General features: G+C 36.6%; 1 protein-coding gene across 5 annotated transcripts in view; it reads left to right on the top strand.

Moving 5' to 3' along the window:
* LOC109371551 (KDEL motif-containing protein 2) overlaps window positions 1–13384 on the top strand; it is a 109722-nt gene extending 96338 nt beyond the window's left edge. For all 5 annotated transcript variants that reach the window (XM_019624124.1, XM_019624127.1, XM_019624125.1 and 2 more), the window contains 7 exons: window positions 1198–1395; window positions 1984–2270; window positions 4391–4607; window positions 6005–6201; window positions 7545–7739; window positions 9011–9115; window positions 10693–13384. In XM_019624124.1, the coding sequence (XP_019479669.1) occupies window positions 1198–1395; window positions 1984–2270; window positions 4391–4607; window positions 6005–6201; window positions 7545–7739; window positions 9011–9115; window positions 10693–10818 (1325 nt within the window). In that variant the 3' untranslated portion in view covers window positions 10819–13384. The remainder of the gene's footprint in view (window positions 1–1197; window positions 1396–1983; window positions 2271–4390; window positions 4608–6004; window positions 6202–7544; window positions 7740–9010; window positions 9116–10692) is intronic.
* The last annotated feature ends 578 nt before the right edge of the window (window positions 13385–13962 follow it).

Raw genomic sequence — 13962 nt, 5'->3', positions numbered from 1 at the left:
GGGGAGGGCAACAGTGTTGGGGAATCGGAACAGACAAGTTGCTGTCCTTTTGTTCTTCAGTCTAGTTGTGGAGGACGTCGCTTCACTGGCCCATGTTGGTATTATCATTGTGCTCTTCCCAGTGAGGCAGTTGCTCGCCGGCCATTGGATGGCAGCTCATGGCAACCCAGCTCCAGGTCGAGCTGTTGTTCACCATCTTAGCTGTAGAGGGCACAGCATCACTGACCCTAATGTGGGATCTGAACCTGGGCCCTGCTACTCAGAGCTGGAGTCCCAAGCCAGCTCTTAATCAACGTGCCACTTGGCTGGCCCTGACCTTTATTCTTAAAGCTCCTGGGAATCAGATCTGCACTGAGTACAGGTACATCCTCTGCCCTCTCAGAGGAAAGATAGCTCAACGTTTATACCTGGGCCATAGTGACATTAATCACAGCAGTGTTGTTTCAAAGCCTAGAAAAGTCAGCTATTATACTGTAAAGAGAAGGGAAAGTTCCCTAGGTACATATCGTTTACACTAGAACAGAAAACCCACAGAATTTGGGAGTTGAAAGGGATGTCAGATCATCCTAGTATAACTGTTTCATTTCAATCTGAGGAAACAAGCTTAGAGAAGTAAAGTCCAGTAGTTACAAAGGTGTGTGCATGTGTGTGTATTTTTGCACAGTCTAATAACCAGCTATAATCTTTCTCTACTTAAGAAAATGAGCTAAGAAGTATAGCTTGAAATTTGGGTTAGCAAAAGGAAAATTTCCTCAGAAATGAGAATTATTAGATATTGAAATACTTTACAAAGAAAACCTGTGTCTATTTTACATGGAGAAAGTTGAACTGCCTTAGAGCTCTGTTATTCTAAGAGTTCAAATTTTTGACTACCTGGACTTTAAAGCTACCCAAAGGAGAAAAGATCAAATAGGCAGAAAGTTAATCTCTTCCTTGCTTTTTTTTATGAATTGATTTTGTTCATTCAATAAATCTTTAAAGAATGACTAAATGAATCAACACCAAGTCAGGTCCTTGGTTTGAAGACATAAACCAGAATAGTTTCTGGCCTCAAGGATCTTCCAAACTAAAATGATTTTGTTTACCCTTGATACTGGAAAAATAAGTAACTTCTGTGTAGAGACACCTATCCACTAACTGCTAACACATATAACTGTGAAGTAGTAGAGTTATTTATATGTATTTTTTTTCTTTCAGATCATACACTATTCAAAGTAGTAATCAAATCTCTTTCACCTAAAGAGGTAGTCCGGATTCACATCTCTAAACCTTTGGACAGGAATGATGGAACATTTTTGATGCGGTATAGGATGTATGAAACTGTCACTGAAGGGCTGAAGATAGACGTCCTTTATGGTGATGAACATGTAGCTCAGTCTCCCTATATTTTGAAAGGTAAGTGATTATTGCATAAACTAGAGCCAGCCTCATGCGTAGATCTCATGCCTTTCAAATGGGTTATGATGACCTTGAAGTCATATGCAACAGAGGAAACATGATATTAATATATACTTTCTGGAGCTCAGTTTAACTTGAAATTTTAAGAGAAAGAAAACTAAGTAACTGAAAGAGGTTTAAATGGTAAGAAAAAAAATCTTGTGTATTTAGCCAGGTAGTTAAACATTTCCAGTACTTTTCCTTTTTCTATTTGCATAAAATAAGTTGCTTTATGTTCATCAGCCATGATAACTCACTATAAATAAATTTATCCATTAATTGACTGAGTGTAAGTTATTTGGGAGGGAGCATATGCCATACTAGGTTGCCTGGGAGGGTGCGGGGGAAAAAAAGACAGGAAGTAGAAGCACAGTACTCTGACATAACTGCTTTCATTACTGATGTGTTTAGGTCAGATTTTCCTGTCTGGCTAATCTTAGAATTCACCAGGAAGTCATCCCATATTCACATCAGGGCAGAAACAGCTCCCTGTGTTGTGGTGCTTGTCAGTGGAGTGTGATTTTGTGTGTGTGTGGCCTTTCCTAGGACCAGTGTACCACGAGTACTGTGAGTGCCCAGAAGAGAATCCTCAGACCTGGCAGAAAACTCTTTCCTGTCCAACTAAGGAACCACAGATTGCGAAAGATTTTGCTTCTTTCCCCAGCATCAATCTGCAGCAGATGCTAAATGAAGTTCCGAAAAGGTTTGGGGATGAGAGGGGTGCCATTGTCCATTACACGATTCTCAATAACCACATCTACCGGAGATCTTTAGGGAAATATACAGACTTCAAAATGTTCTCAGATGAGATTTTGCTATCACTGGCGAGAAAGGTATGAGAATGAATTCATTGATTTTAAAAACAATATAATTTAATTATTTCGTTGTAACATTTAAATGCTTAGATGACTAATGGCAAAGGATGGAAATGTATTCCAGGCTTTGAAATGTGCATCTAACATGTCTCCACCTTAATGGATCTTTCTTTCCTTTAATATTTTCATTAAATGGCCTGAGCCTCCATCCCAGATAAGCAGGCCACACAGGGCACTCCCAAGGTTTCTATGAATTCCCAGACATTTACAACCTCAAGGTCACTTTCAGAATTTCTTTATTCCTGCTAACTATTCCTTCCATTCAGATTTCACTTTCTGCAGCTGTTTTTTTCTTGTCACCTCAAAGTAACTTGAATTTAGAACACATGTCCCTTGTTTTACCCTAGGCGCCTCTAAAAACTGTGGATGAAACGTTCTGTTGAAGGTTGTGGTAACAGAGAAAGCTTATTTTGTACCAGTATATAGTTAAAAACAAAACAAAATAAACAAAAACCTTAACATTTAAAAATAGATATTCTTGTATTAATCAGACTCTCAGTTATCCTTGCCTCTGGGAATTTCTCACTGACTACCCTTGATCTTTAGGTCTTGGCTTCTTACAAAATATGGTTGGGCCCTCTATCTTTCAGAAGACTTTTCCACATCTCAACAACCATATCCCTTGCATCGCCCTCCCCCCACCCCCACCCCCACACTCAGTCTCTCTTTCCCCATTTGCAAAACTCTTAAGCAGAGCAATTCAAAGTGACTTTTGCTCTTTCTTCCTGACTATGCAGAGTGAAAGGTGAGGATGGGCAATTTTTACCTTTCTCATCCAGAAAGAACACCAAGGTAGTTTTCTAAATAAAACACCAATTTTCCTGATATGAGTTATACAATTTCCCAAATATGCTGAATGTGTGGCTGCAATCACTATTTTTTTTTTTTAAATACCAGTCGCCTTCCCTCTCCCCACCAGCCCACAATATGAACATAATATTATGGGCACCTGATCCTAACGGTGGTGCTTTCTTCTTGGTCAGTCCACCCTGTCCTGTATTCCTGTATCTTGTCCTCATACGGATTTTAACTAGGGGTGATTTTGTTCCTCATAGGACATTTGACAATGTCTAGAGACATTTTTGGTTGTCACCACTGGGGGGTTGCTACTAGCATCTAGTGGGTAGAGGCCAGGGACAATGCAGAAGACAGTCCCCCCACAACAAGGAATTACCTAGCCTAAAATGTCAACAGTGCTGAAATTGAGAAACCCTGCTCTACAGTGAGAGCTTCTGAGTTGGAGTTTATTAATGAGCTTATTAATGATAGCAGGGAAGCAACAGGGTAAATAGTCACATCCCTTGCCTTCCTTTTTGTTCCAGGTTCTTTGCTTGGTGCCTGGGAAGAAATCTAAGACAAATGAGACTCACCTCTGCTCTTAGAGCACCTCATTCTAGTGGGACTTGTTTTTGATATTTGGAAGTGAAGGTGGATGTGAATACAAACAAATAATTGTACCACAACATGATAGTCATGTAAGAACCGTAGATACTCTGGTTAAAGTGCCTGGGGAGGGCGAATCCTAGCAGAGTTAACATTCTATCAGGGTTTAGGATGTAAAAAGAGGCTGCCAAGTGAATAAGTAGGAGAACATTCCAACTGAAGAGAATTACGTATTAAAGTGGATGGCATTTTCAGAGAGTGGCCTAAAGTTTACTGGTGTATGGGCAGATGGAAGATGAGGCTCAAAGCTAAACTGTAGCAAGATATTAGGGCTTTAAATTCCAGCCAAAGAGTTTAGACCTTGTCCTCTAGGCTTAAGGTTCTGTTAAACCTGGTAAGTAACATTAATTTGGGATTTAGAAATTCGGGTAGCAATTTCCACTTCTATAATTCTATGTAAAATGTCACCTCTGAACAGAAGTAGCTGACTCCTGGCTAAGCGTATTGGCCCTGTGTCATCCTCGTCCTTGATTTTCTGATACTACTAATAACTGAAAGACATTCTTCTTTCTTCTGATGCTATTTTCAAATGTTCAGTTTTATCAGAAATATTTAAGAAAGCCAAAGAACTAAAACATTTAGTACCAAAGACTGAAGTCTTCCCAACGGTGATGTTTATACTTTCGTTTATTTAGGTCCTTCTCCCAGATTTAGAATTTTATATTAATCTTGGAGATTGGCCCTTGGAACATCGAAAAGTCAATGAGACCCCTGGCCCTTTACCTATCATTTCATGGTGTGGCTCTCTGGATTCACAAGATATTATCCTTCCAACGTATGACATCACCCACTCCACACTTGAAGCAATGAGAGGTGTCACAAATGATCTCCTCTCTATTCAGGGAAATACAGGTACATTCAAGTTCGTTCTCTAAGAGAAAACTCAGAGGTAAAAAAGGTGAAGAGAAAAAAATAGGTGAGGGGAATATTTAATCAGAGAGAATATAACTATTTTGCTTATTTTCTAATCAAGAAAAAAGAAAAACAGCACCCTAAAATCTAAAGTGATTTGTTTAGGATTCTCCTAATCTAAAAACTAAAGATACATATATTAAGCTAGTAATGTCCAAACCTACTGTAATTGAGTCTCTTTTGAGTTATTCACTTGTAAATACTATTTGAAAATACATATTTGGTAACATTGTCACTTAATTTAATTCTGATTCCAGTGTCTTTATATTGCTAGATGAAATGAGAGAGAATTTTGAAAATTATAAGATTATATGCATATGTACGAGAATTGTGACAGCAGTATAATTTGGGTATTACTACCTCCGACACTTTGTAAGAAACTCTCCCCTTTTCTCTTTCTGCCTCTCTTGATCCTTTAAAAACTCATTTCCTTTCCCCCTATTTGATGGCCTTAAGTTTATGGTACAACACAGCTTTTTATCAAACTGAACTCCCTCAGTAGAAAAAATTCTGTCTTGTCTTTCTTTATAGCCTCAATTTCTGCTTATTGTGGTTTGGTGGACTTATTTAGTAGACAAGACCAGGGATTCCTTGTAAACTATCTAAAGATAGTGTGAAATGAAAATTGACCTACTTTTTATTTGGTAACAGTGAATTTCTGAAAAGTATATTAACATAGTAAAGAGATTAACCCCCTCCAATTTCTATGCTTTATCTCTTAGAACACTGACAGGTGTTAACTAATGACCGTGCTTTAGAATAATAGAAATAGATTTAAATTAATATTCTTCCAGAATATTTCCCTCCCAGGAAAGACAGGAGAATATATATATATATATTTGCATTTATCAGCATATTAGAAAAAGTCTTCCCTGTATCCAGAAACTATGTACTCCAAATTCTGAGCAACCTAAGGATTAAAGACATGCAGGTGTTAGTTATATAGTTTGTTCTGGTTACCCTGTCTAAGAAAAGCCTAGCTCATTTATTACTATGAAGCACAGAAGATGGAAGAAGCTAATGCCTTGGTGAGTAGGCCAAGGTATTGAATCTCTTTTTGCTTTGAAATTGATCCAACATTATTTGGAATATTTCCTGATTTTGTACGACAGAAACTCCAATACTTGAGTGAGCTCTTACTAGTAGATAAATGGATGAAGTTAGAGCATTCTAATCCCATATTTTTTGGAAATAGCATTTATTTTAGAAGATGTATTGATGATAAAAGAACTTTAACATCTTAAATGACAATTATAGATTAAAGATGATTATAATTACCGTATAAAAATGTCAAAACTCCTAATCATATATTTTTTTTTATGGTTTCAATCTTCTAGGGCCTTCCTGGATCAATAAAACAGAGAAAGCTTTCTTCAGAGGTAGAGATAGCCGAGAGGAGAGGCTCCAGTTGGTGCAGCTGTCCAAAGAAAATCCACAGCTACTAGATGCAGGAATTACAGGGTATTTCTTCTTCCAAGAGAAAGAACAGGAGCTTGGAAAAGCTAAATTGATAGGTTTCTTTGATTTCTTTAAGGTATGCATTTTAGTCTTCTGGGATGCATATGAAGTGATAAATTGGAAATAACTGGGTTTGAGTCAATTTCTCCTGTCTTATGAACTGACACACACTTTCTTATTAGGCAAGGGGAATTACAAAACTCACTGTGGTTTCCTGTTGTTGTTGTTAATTTTGTCTACCAAGTACATCAGAACTATATTTAATACTCAAAATATAGTACAAGGACTAACCTGGGGTTTTGGTGCATTTCTCCGTTTTTCTCTTTTGTGTATTTATTTTTTAATAAATTGGGAATGTAAATGTCTTTTACATAAAGTGATTTCAGATGCCTTTTGTAAATAGAAAGAGTATAAATTCCATTCAAGTAAAATAGAAGCTGGAATTGGGGCTAAGTCCTGCCTCGAGTGCTGCCGCCCCCTCTATCTGTGGGGCCTTCATCTCTTAGCGTCTGGCCTCTAAACACACGTGATGCCTGCCTAGCTCCGTCAGAGCATTGTCGCGAGGTTCAAAGAAGATGAGATGTGAACAGTGTGACAAAACCTGACTGGCTAGTAAACTCCGTGATACCAATTATTTAAGAAAAAAATAATTAGTAAACCTGTGAGTATATCCTGTTTGTCTCTGTGATATAATGAAAGAACAAGGGATTTGGACTCAGAGAAAAGAGGTTTATAAATTCCTCTGAACACTGGTTTTCTCATTTGTAAAAAAAAAAAAAAAGGGTGGGGGGAAGACAATACCTGTTTCACATTATTATAATTTAATGAGGTTTAATGCCCCCCATGAAAAGTGATTTTGAAATGTAAATCAAAGTTTATCAATACAATAAATATGTAAACAGAGTATGTACAGTGTCACCAACATCACACTGGTCCTTAAATTTCTCCAGGTTTCTGCCCCTCAACTCTGAAACTGAACTTTGAGATAATGCCTTCCATTTTCATACTTCTGTGGGTATGAGGAACAGAGGAAATAATGTATAAGTGAACGTATACATTGTTATCAAAATTCAGCTTTAATAAATATAGAACTTTTGAAAATAGTTTTCCTACCTGGTTAGAGAAATCCGAACTCCCCATTACACAGACATAGTTGAAATGGGTATTTCTGTTGGTGAAAATTATTTATTGCTTTATCTTTAAGTGCATTGTATTTCTTAAAATTGACCTGCCAAAGGCTGTTTATGATTTTAATACATAGAGAAAATGTGAGTTACAAAATAAAATATAAAATTGTTGAACAATAAAGTTAGAAAGTGGAAATAATTCCTTTATATTTAGTATTACAGTGTTGATGAGAAGCAGAAGTGAAGCAAATGACTGTTAAAATTTTTGTTTGTTTTTGTTTTAACCTTTTAGTACAAGTATCAAGTGAACGTGGATGGGACCGTGGCTGCTTACCGATATCCGTACCTTATGCTGGGTGATAGTCTGGTTCTGAAGCAGGACTCACCATATTATGAACATTTCTATATGGCACTAAAGCCTTGGAAACATTATGTTCCAATTAAAAGAAATCTTGGTGATTTACTAGAGAAAGTTAAATGGGCCAAGGTATGCTTTCTGAATTTTCTTTTCTTTAGGCAATAACAAATTCACCAGTATGAGTTACATACGTTCCATCATAACACAATTTAATTTGACATAATTTGGTCAAAAGAAATGTTTTCTGAAATTTTTATTCCCTTGGAACTATCTAAAGAACTAATATCAGAATTGTTTTGTATACCCTCTATCAACGTCTTTTGAGGATTTTTAGAAGATTTGAAATCCAGTGTTATATAGAATATAGATTTTTCTAAAGGAATCACTATTCATGCATATACACACTCACAAGCAAAACACACCAAATGCAAGTTATAGATTGAAAAGATCAGGGTTAAAGTGCTTGATGTACAAGAAAACATTTAAGGCAATTATGGCACTTTTCTTTTCCTTAGTTAGAAAAAGGCACAAGTTTGTAATGAATGTATAATATACAACATCCCAAGAATCACAAGTTTACCATAAAATAAGAATTCTTTTTAAAAGGAAAAAGTGTTAAAAAGCTAATGTGTTTTATTATGAAACTATAGAAATTTACCCTTTCATTATAAGACTTTATTCTGTTTCTAAGTTTTTGAGCAGCAGTATTTGGTTATGGAAATAACTGGGTGCCTGAGGCAGCATAATTTTTGTGACTCTTTATAAAGAGTCAGAATTGCGTACAAACGGCTTTTCCTGTGGGCAGCATGGTAGAATACTAGCTATTTTCCAAAAGTATAATTAGGAATGCTGACTATTCCTGGAACTAAAGGATCAGCCTGTGGGTACTAATAACAGAATTTTTTATTATAACAATATAGTCTTTCATAGGTAACATTTTATAACAACTTTAGGGCTCTGATTGCGTATTTAAATGGGACTTTTAAGATATTGTAACATGAAAACTAGTTCATTCTATTCCAGTTTGTATTTTAATATCAAACAGAGAAGGCTAGGATGGGGGAACAGGTGGTGAGCCCTCAACTTCCTGGGTAGCTAGGAAAATACCAAAATAGTCACAACACAGTCTCCATGTGGGTTGTTGCACTTGGAAGAGTGTGGTCACTGGGCCTGTGGAATAGGGTCCAAACATGTATGATCACTTCCATGTAACAAAGATGTCTAGGAAAGTACTTTGTCTATTTTCATAGCCTCGTTCTTAAATTATATTTTCATCATGTTCTATATCTCCCATGCCGTTCATATTCAACCCACATCTGTCCTATCTCACACTCAACCTTAGCTTTGTCAGTGGGTCACAGGAGTAATTTTCATTCATTGTTTCTTTTTAAACCTTTCAGGAAAATGATGAAGAAGCCAAGTGGATTGCCAAAGAAGGGCAGTTGACTGCTAGGGACCTGCTACAGCCACACAGGCTTTACTGCTATTATTACAAAGTACTGCAGGTCAGTGCAGAGTATCCGTCCTGCTGGGTCACACTCTTAAACCACATGCTTGGCCTGAGGGCCTCGCATCTTAGAGGGGTTCAGAGGTCAGCCTGTAGAACTCCGGTTAAGCCAAGGCACCCGCCTATGAAAAGTAAGAATAGTGTTAAGTCCCATTGTTGCCACCATATTTTTATCTCCATTCAGTATTATGAAAAGCAATGCTTTGAGCCCTTACAAAAATAGGTTAAAAGTTCCTCCAGTCTTGTCAGTGCTATCTTTTATTAAATGCCTCATGGAATTCCTAGTATAGGTGTTCTCTGAACCTCAGAGAACATCTTTCCTCATCTGGAAAATAAGAGGGGTAGACTGGAGGTCATTAACATCTCTTTCTGCTCAAAATGTCCAGCTCTTTGTTCTCCCTAGTACTTAAGAGTCATGCTTTTGCTAGCACAGTACAGGATGGAAAGCACATATTTAGCTTGTTATATAAAACAATCAAGGGCCAGCCAAGTGGCTCAGTTGGTTAAGAGCTCGCTCAAGAGTTTGAGCTCTGAGTTCAAGTCCCGGCCTGAGCTGAGCAGCCACTGAGCTGCCAACAGGTGGCAGGATGGCTCAGCTTAAACAAAAAAAAAAATCAAACAAATGAAAAATATGTGTAATAGTTCTAACACCTTAGGGCTGAATACTGAAGTACTGTACAAATGTTTATTGGGAATCCAAGGATTGGTTCTTTGAATAACTACCTTGTGTTTTACTTAGTAAAATCTAGTCAGGAAGAAAAAAGAAATTATGTTTTTGTTTTTAACCTAAACTTATTTTTCTGTGGGCAGTAAAAAAGTAGATTTCCTCAGATACTTGTGTATACTACCTTCTCATTAGAAAAATTTAAATGATAATTACACCATTTGCTAGAAGCATCCTTTCCTTTAAATGAGTTCTGTTCCCTCTTCTGGTCTAGCTGTAATTTTATTAGTAGGAGTTTCTCCCCCTGCAATATTAATTAGGCTTATGTACTCAAGTCCGTATTTTGTTGTGTTTGGCCCTGTACCAGGAGTATGCAATTAAATGTACCAGCAACCACTAACTTGAAATATCCAATTTATAGGAATATTTGTCAGTGGCCAAAGTGGTGGAACATGTCACAGGCCTGTGACCATTTACAAAATGTGTGTGACTACAGGCCTAAAGGGAAGGATGTGTGAGACCGCCATCTTTATTTTGAGATGTTTATCATCTTCATTGGCTGGTTTGAATACTTAATAAAGTTAATTATTCATTAACAAACAGATAAGTACTGAGGTGCTATTGTTTCAAGTAGGGACGGACACTTGACTTGACATCCTTTTTGTAGAAGCTTCCTACCTACACATAAAATTGTGGATTAGGGTTCCTTGCTAAGTTATGAAATATAACACTAGTACTTTATAACAACTGAAGTTAAAATGTAACTTTAAGACTGGAATAACCAGTCCAAACCAGACCTTTGGTTTTAGTCTGATGATACGCAACAACTAAAAATGACAGCATGAGTGGGGAGGATTCATTGGAATGAAGTGTGGACTAATCTTTATGTTGCCTTCAAAAACACATTTCAGAAATATGCTGAGCGCCAGTCCAGCAAACCTGAAATACGTGAGGGAATGGAACTTGTTCCTCAGCCAGATGATAACACATCCATCTGTCAGTGCCACAGGAAAAGGCTTTCAAGAGAAGAGCTGTAAGTCAGCTCAGATTCATAGGCTTGTGTATGCCGGCCACATCCTCGATGGAAGCACTCAGACAGAATCCAAGCTGTGAAGAACACAGTTTAGAAGACTTTACCCAGAGGACTAGGTCTGTTGGTGCCTTTATATAATGTAGATGGATAGAGCAGTATTACAGCAAGTATTACCAAATATTTTTGGATATTAATTTCTTTTGAGTAAAAATTGCTATTATCAGCATCAGTTTCTCTAAAAAGAAAACTTGGGGCTCAAAGTAGGGGCTTGCAAAAATATAATTCACTCTATGAAATCATATACTCATATTTATTGGATTGTTTCCATCTCTTGTTCACTTTCCCGCTTCCACTTCCAGTTATGAAGATAAAATATTTGTGCAGCGTTTTTCTTTCCACTTCCTGCATAATTTCAAGCTGCTTTTGACATTCAGTAATAGTAAGCCTCTTCCTGGAAGGTCTGATAAGAATAATTAAGAAGGAAGAAGAGGATGACTCTGTTTTAAAATAAAGGTAGCTTGGATTCTATGGAGGGAATATTTTTTAAAGCTCACTCATATCTTTTTAGTTAAGTTTTACCAACACCTGAGACAAAATGAAGGAGAAACTGTGTTTTAAGCTAATGATTTCCAATCTATCTGGGTGTACACCCACCAAGGACAACATGGTTAACTACATGAGAGCCTCCCATGAGTACCATGCATTATGTATATATTGAATAGGTAAGAGATAACCATAGTCAGGTGGGGATCTATACTTCTTTTTAGTCTCTAAAAGAGATACTTGAAAACCTCTGGAACAAGCTGCAGAAAGCCTGGTATCTTGGGATTCACTAATAAGCTGACAACAAAGGCAAGCATCCATTCCTAGCTGCACCCCTCCTCTATTTCATTGGGTTGCATTGCTAAGATAAAAACTTTGGAAATGTTCTCTACCTTTAAGGATAGGGTCAAGACTTAAGACTTATAGCCCAGAAATTAATTACACACTCCATGTAATATAATACTACCAAGATTCAGTTCACTGAAAAACACACTCCAAAAACAAGAGCTGCCCACACTTCCAATCTAAAAATTGAAATATTTTTATTGAAATATTTACTTAATCTGGAAAACAATGTAAGCACTTTTAAGTAGTCATGTCTATCATTTTTTGAAGCTCAATAAGAATTTTTTTAAACTAAGTAACAACAAAATCACATTTAGGAACAGTGTAATCAAAACCAAGTATCCATGGAAAACTCTAACACCCGCCAGTTGCTCAAAAGCACAAGTGCACACGTTTAAAATAAAGGGCAAGCTGTACAGAGACCATACCCTAATGAATCTATGTCCTACATATATTGTATATGGAATTTGGGGTTTGTCAAAACTGAGATTATGGAAAGAGAGGTTGCCCTCTCTCACATGTCCCAGACCTCCAAACCCATGTCCATCCTGATGGCTAATGGCATTTTGTTAGAAACATCTTAAATTTTAAAAATTTATATCGCCTGCTGCCAAACAGGCCTGATAGTTAAAAGTGAGCTGAGACAAACCAGGCAGCTCCTGGGTGTAGAACAGGAAGGATGTATTTAAAGAATTAAGTGGAAACCCTCAAGAAATTCCACAACGAGAGAGCAGCCTTAATCTAGGTATTCTTCCATTATGCCAGCTCAGTCATAGCCTTTAAAAAAAGGGTTTTACATGGCTTTGTGGTTTGCTGACAAGAGTATAATTTAGTAAAAATGGGATTTCCATGATTCTTTCCTTTTCAGTTCATATATTACCCACGTATTCCATTAATCTTTTTAATACTTCAACTTTCATGAAAAATATCTGATTTTTAAAAGGAGGAGAGGGATGTAAGAATATGAAAGTAAATATAATAACTGCATTTGTCTAAATAAGCTATCAACATGTTTGTTGCAGCATTGTTTTTATTAGTAAAATGTTGGAAACACCTTAAATAGCCATCATTAGGGAACTGGCTAAATAGATATTGATACATCAAGGAATACAGTACAACCATCAAAAAGAATAAAGTAGCTCTAAATGTATTATCCTGAAAGATTTCCATGACAATGTCCAGTGAAAAAAAAAGAAAGTTACAGGATAATATGTGTAATGTGAAAGCATTTATGTGAAAAACAAAAATATATCCATGTGGTTGAAAGTTTGGAATGATATTCACCAATATCTGAGGAGGGGATGGAAAAAAGGAAATTTTTACTTTTTGTTTTATATCTGCCTATGATATTTAAAATGTTTTTACTGTAAGTATGGATCTGATTATAAAATAAGAAAAATGCAAACCTAGCAAGAGACAGTAAATGCTCAAAAGATATACATAGGAAAAGAAAGTGGATACTTATATTTTCCATTATGCTCTTTTAAAATCTACTATGTCTAGAATTTTATATCACGGAATATATTATATACACTTTTAAAATAAATTTTGTAAATAAAATTTTGAAAAATTTTGTTTTTAAAAAAAGATTGTAACCACTAATAGCCCTGGTATTTCTATAACTGTATTGGGTCATTTTAATTCCATTAAAGTCTTCATGAATAAATGAACCATAACTTCTACCACTACCACTCAATCCCTAATGAGTAAAAATCTAGCATTAGAGGAAATGTATTTTAGCTTGACACCCTTAGTTTCAGTTTTTTCAGGTAAAAATACAATCTGTGCAGTGTTTTAGTTCAGGTTGTCATTATAACAAATACTTGTATACCATAGACTGGGTGACTTAAACAGCAAACATTTCTTTTTCATGGTTCTGGAAGCTGAAAGTCCAAGATCAATGTGCCGGCAGAGAGAGAGAGAGAGAGAGAGAGAGAGAGAGCGCGAGCTCTCCTGGGGCCCTAATCCATCATGAGGACTCTACCCTCATGACCTGATTACCTGCCAAAGGCCCCATCTCCAAATACCATCACACTGGGGATTGGGTTTTCAACATATTAGTTGCGGGGAGGATGGGTACTAACTTTCCATCCATAACAGGCAGGGAGAGAAAAAAATGCTCCCCTGGCATAATAAGGCCAAGGTTAGAAGAAACGTAAGTTTCTAGTTTTGAGGAAAGGAAATCATCCTTGTGGTGGTGAGGTATGTTTGATTTCAAATAGTTGAGGAAAACATTGCTAGAATAAAAATGCTTTTTTTA

Source organism: Hipposideros armiger, unplaced genomic scaffold (genome assembly GCF_001890085.2).
Source record: "Hipposideros armiger isolate ML-2016 unplaced genomic scaffold, ASM189008v1 scaffold_580, whole genome shotgun sequence".
NCBI classification, from domain to species: Eukaryota; Metazoa; Chordata; class Mammalia; order Chiroptera; family Hipposideridae; genus Hipposideros; species Hipposideros armiger.
Note: the sequence above shows the minus strand (reverse complement) of the source record. Positions and strands in the feature narration are given on the sequence as shown.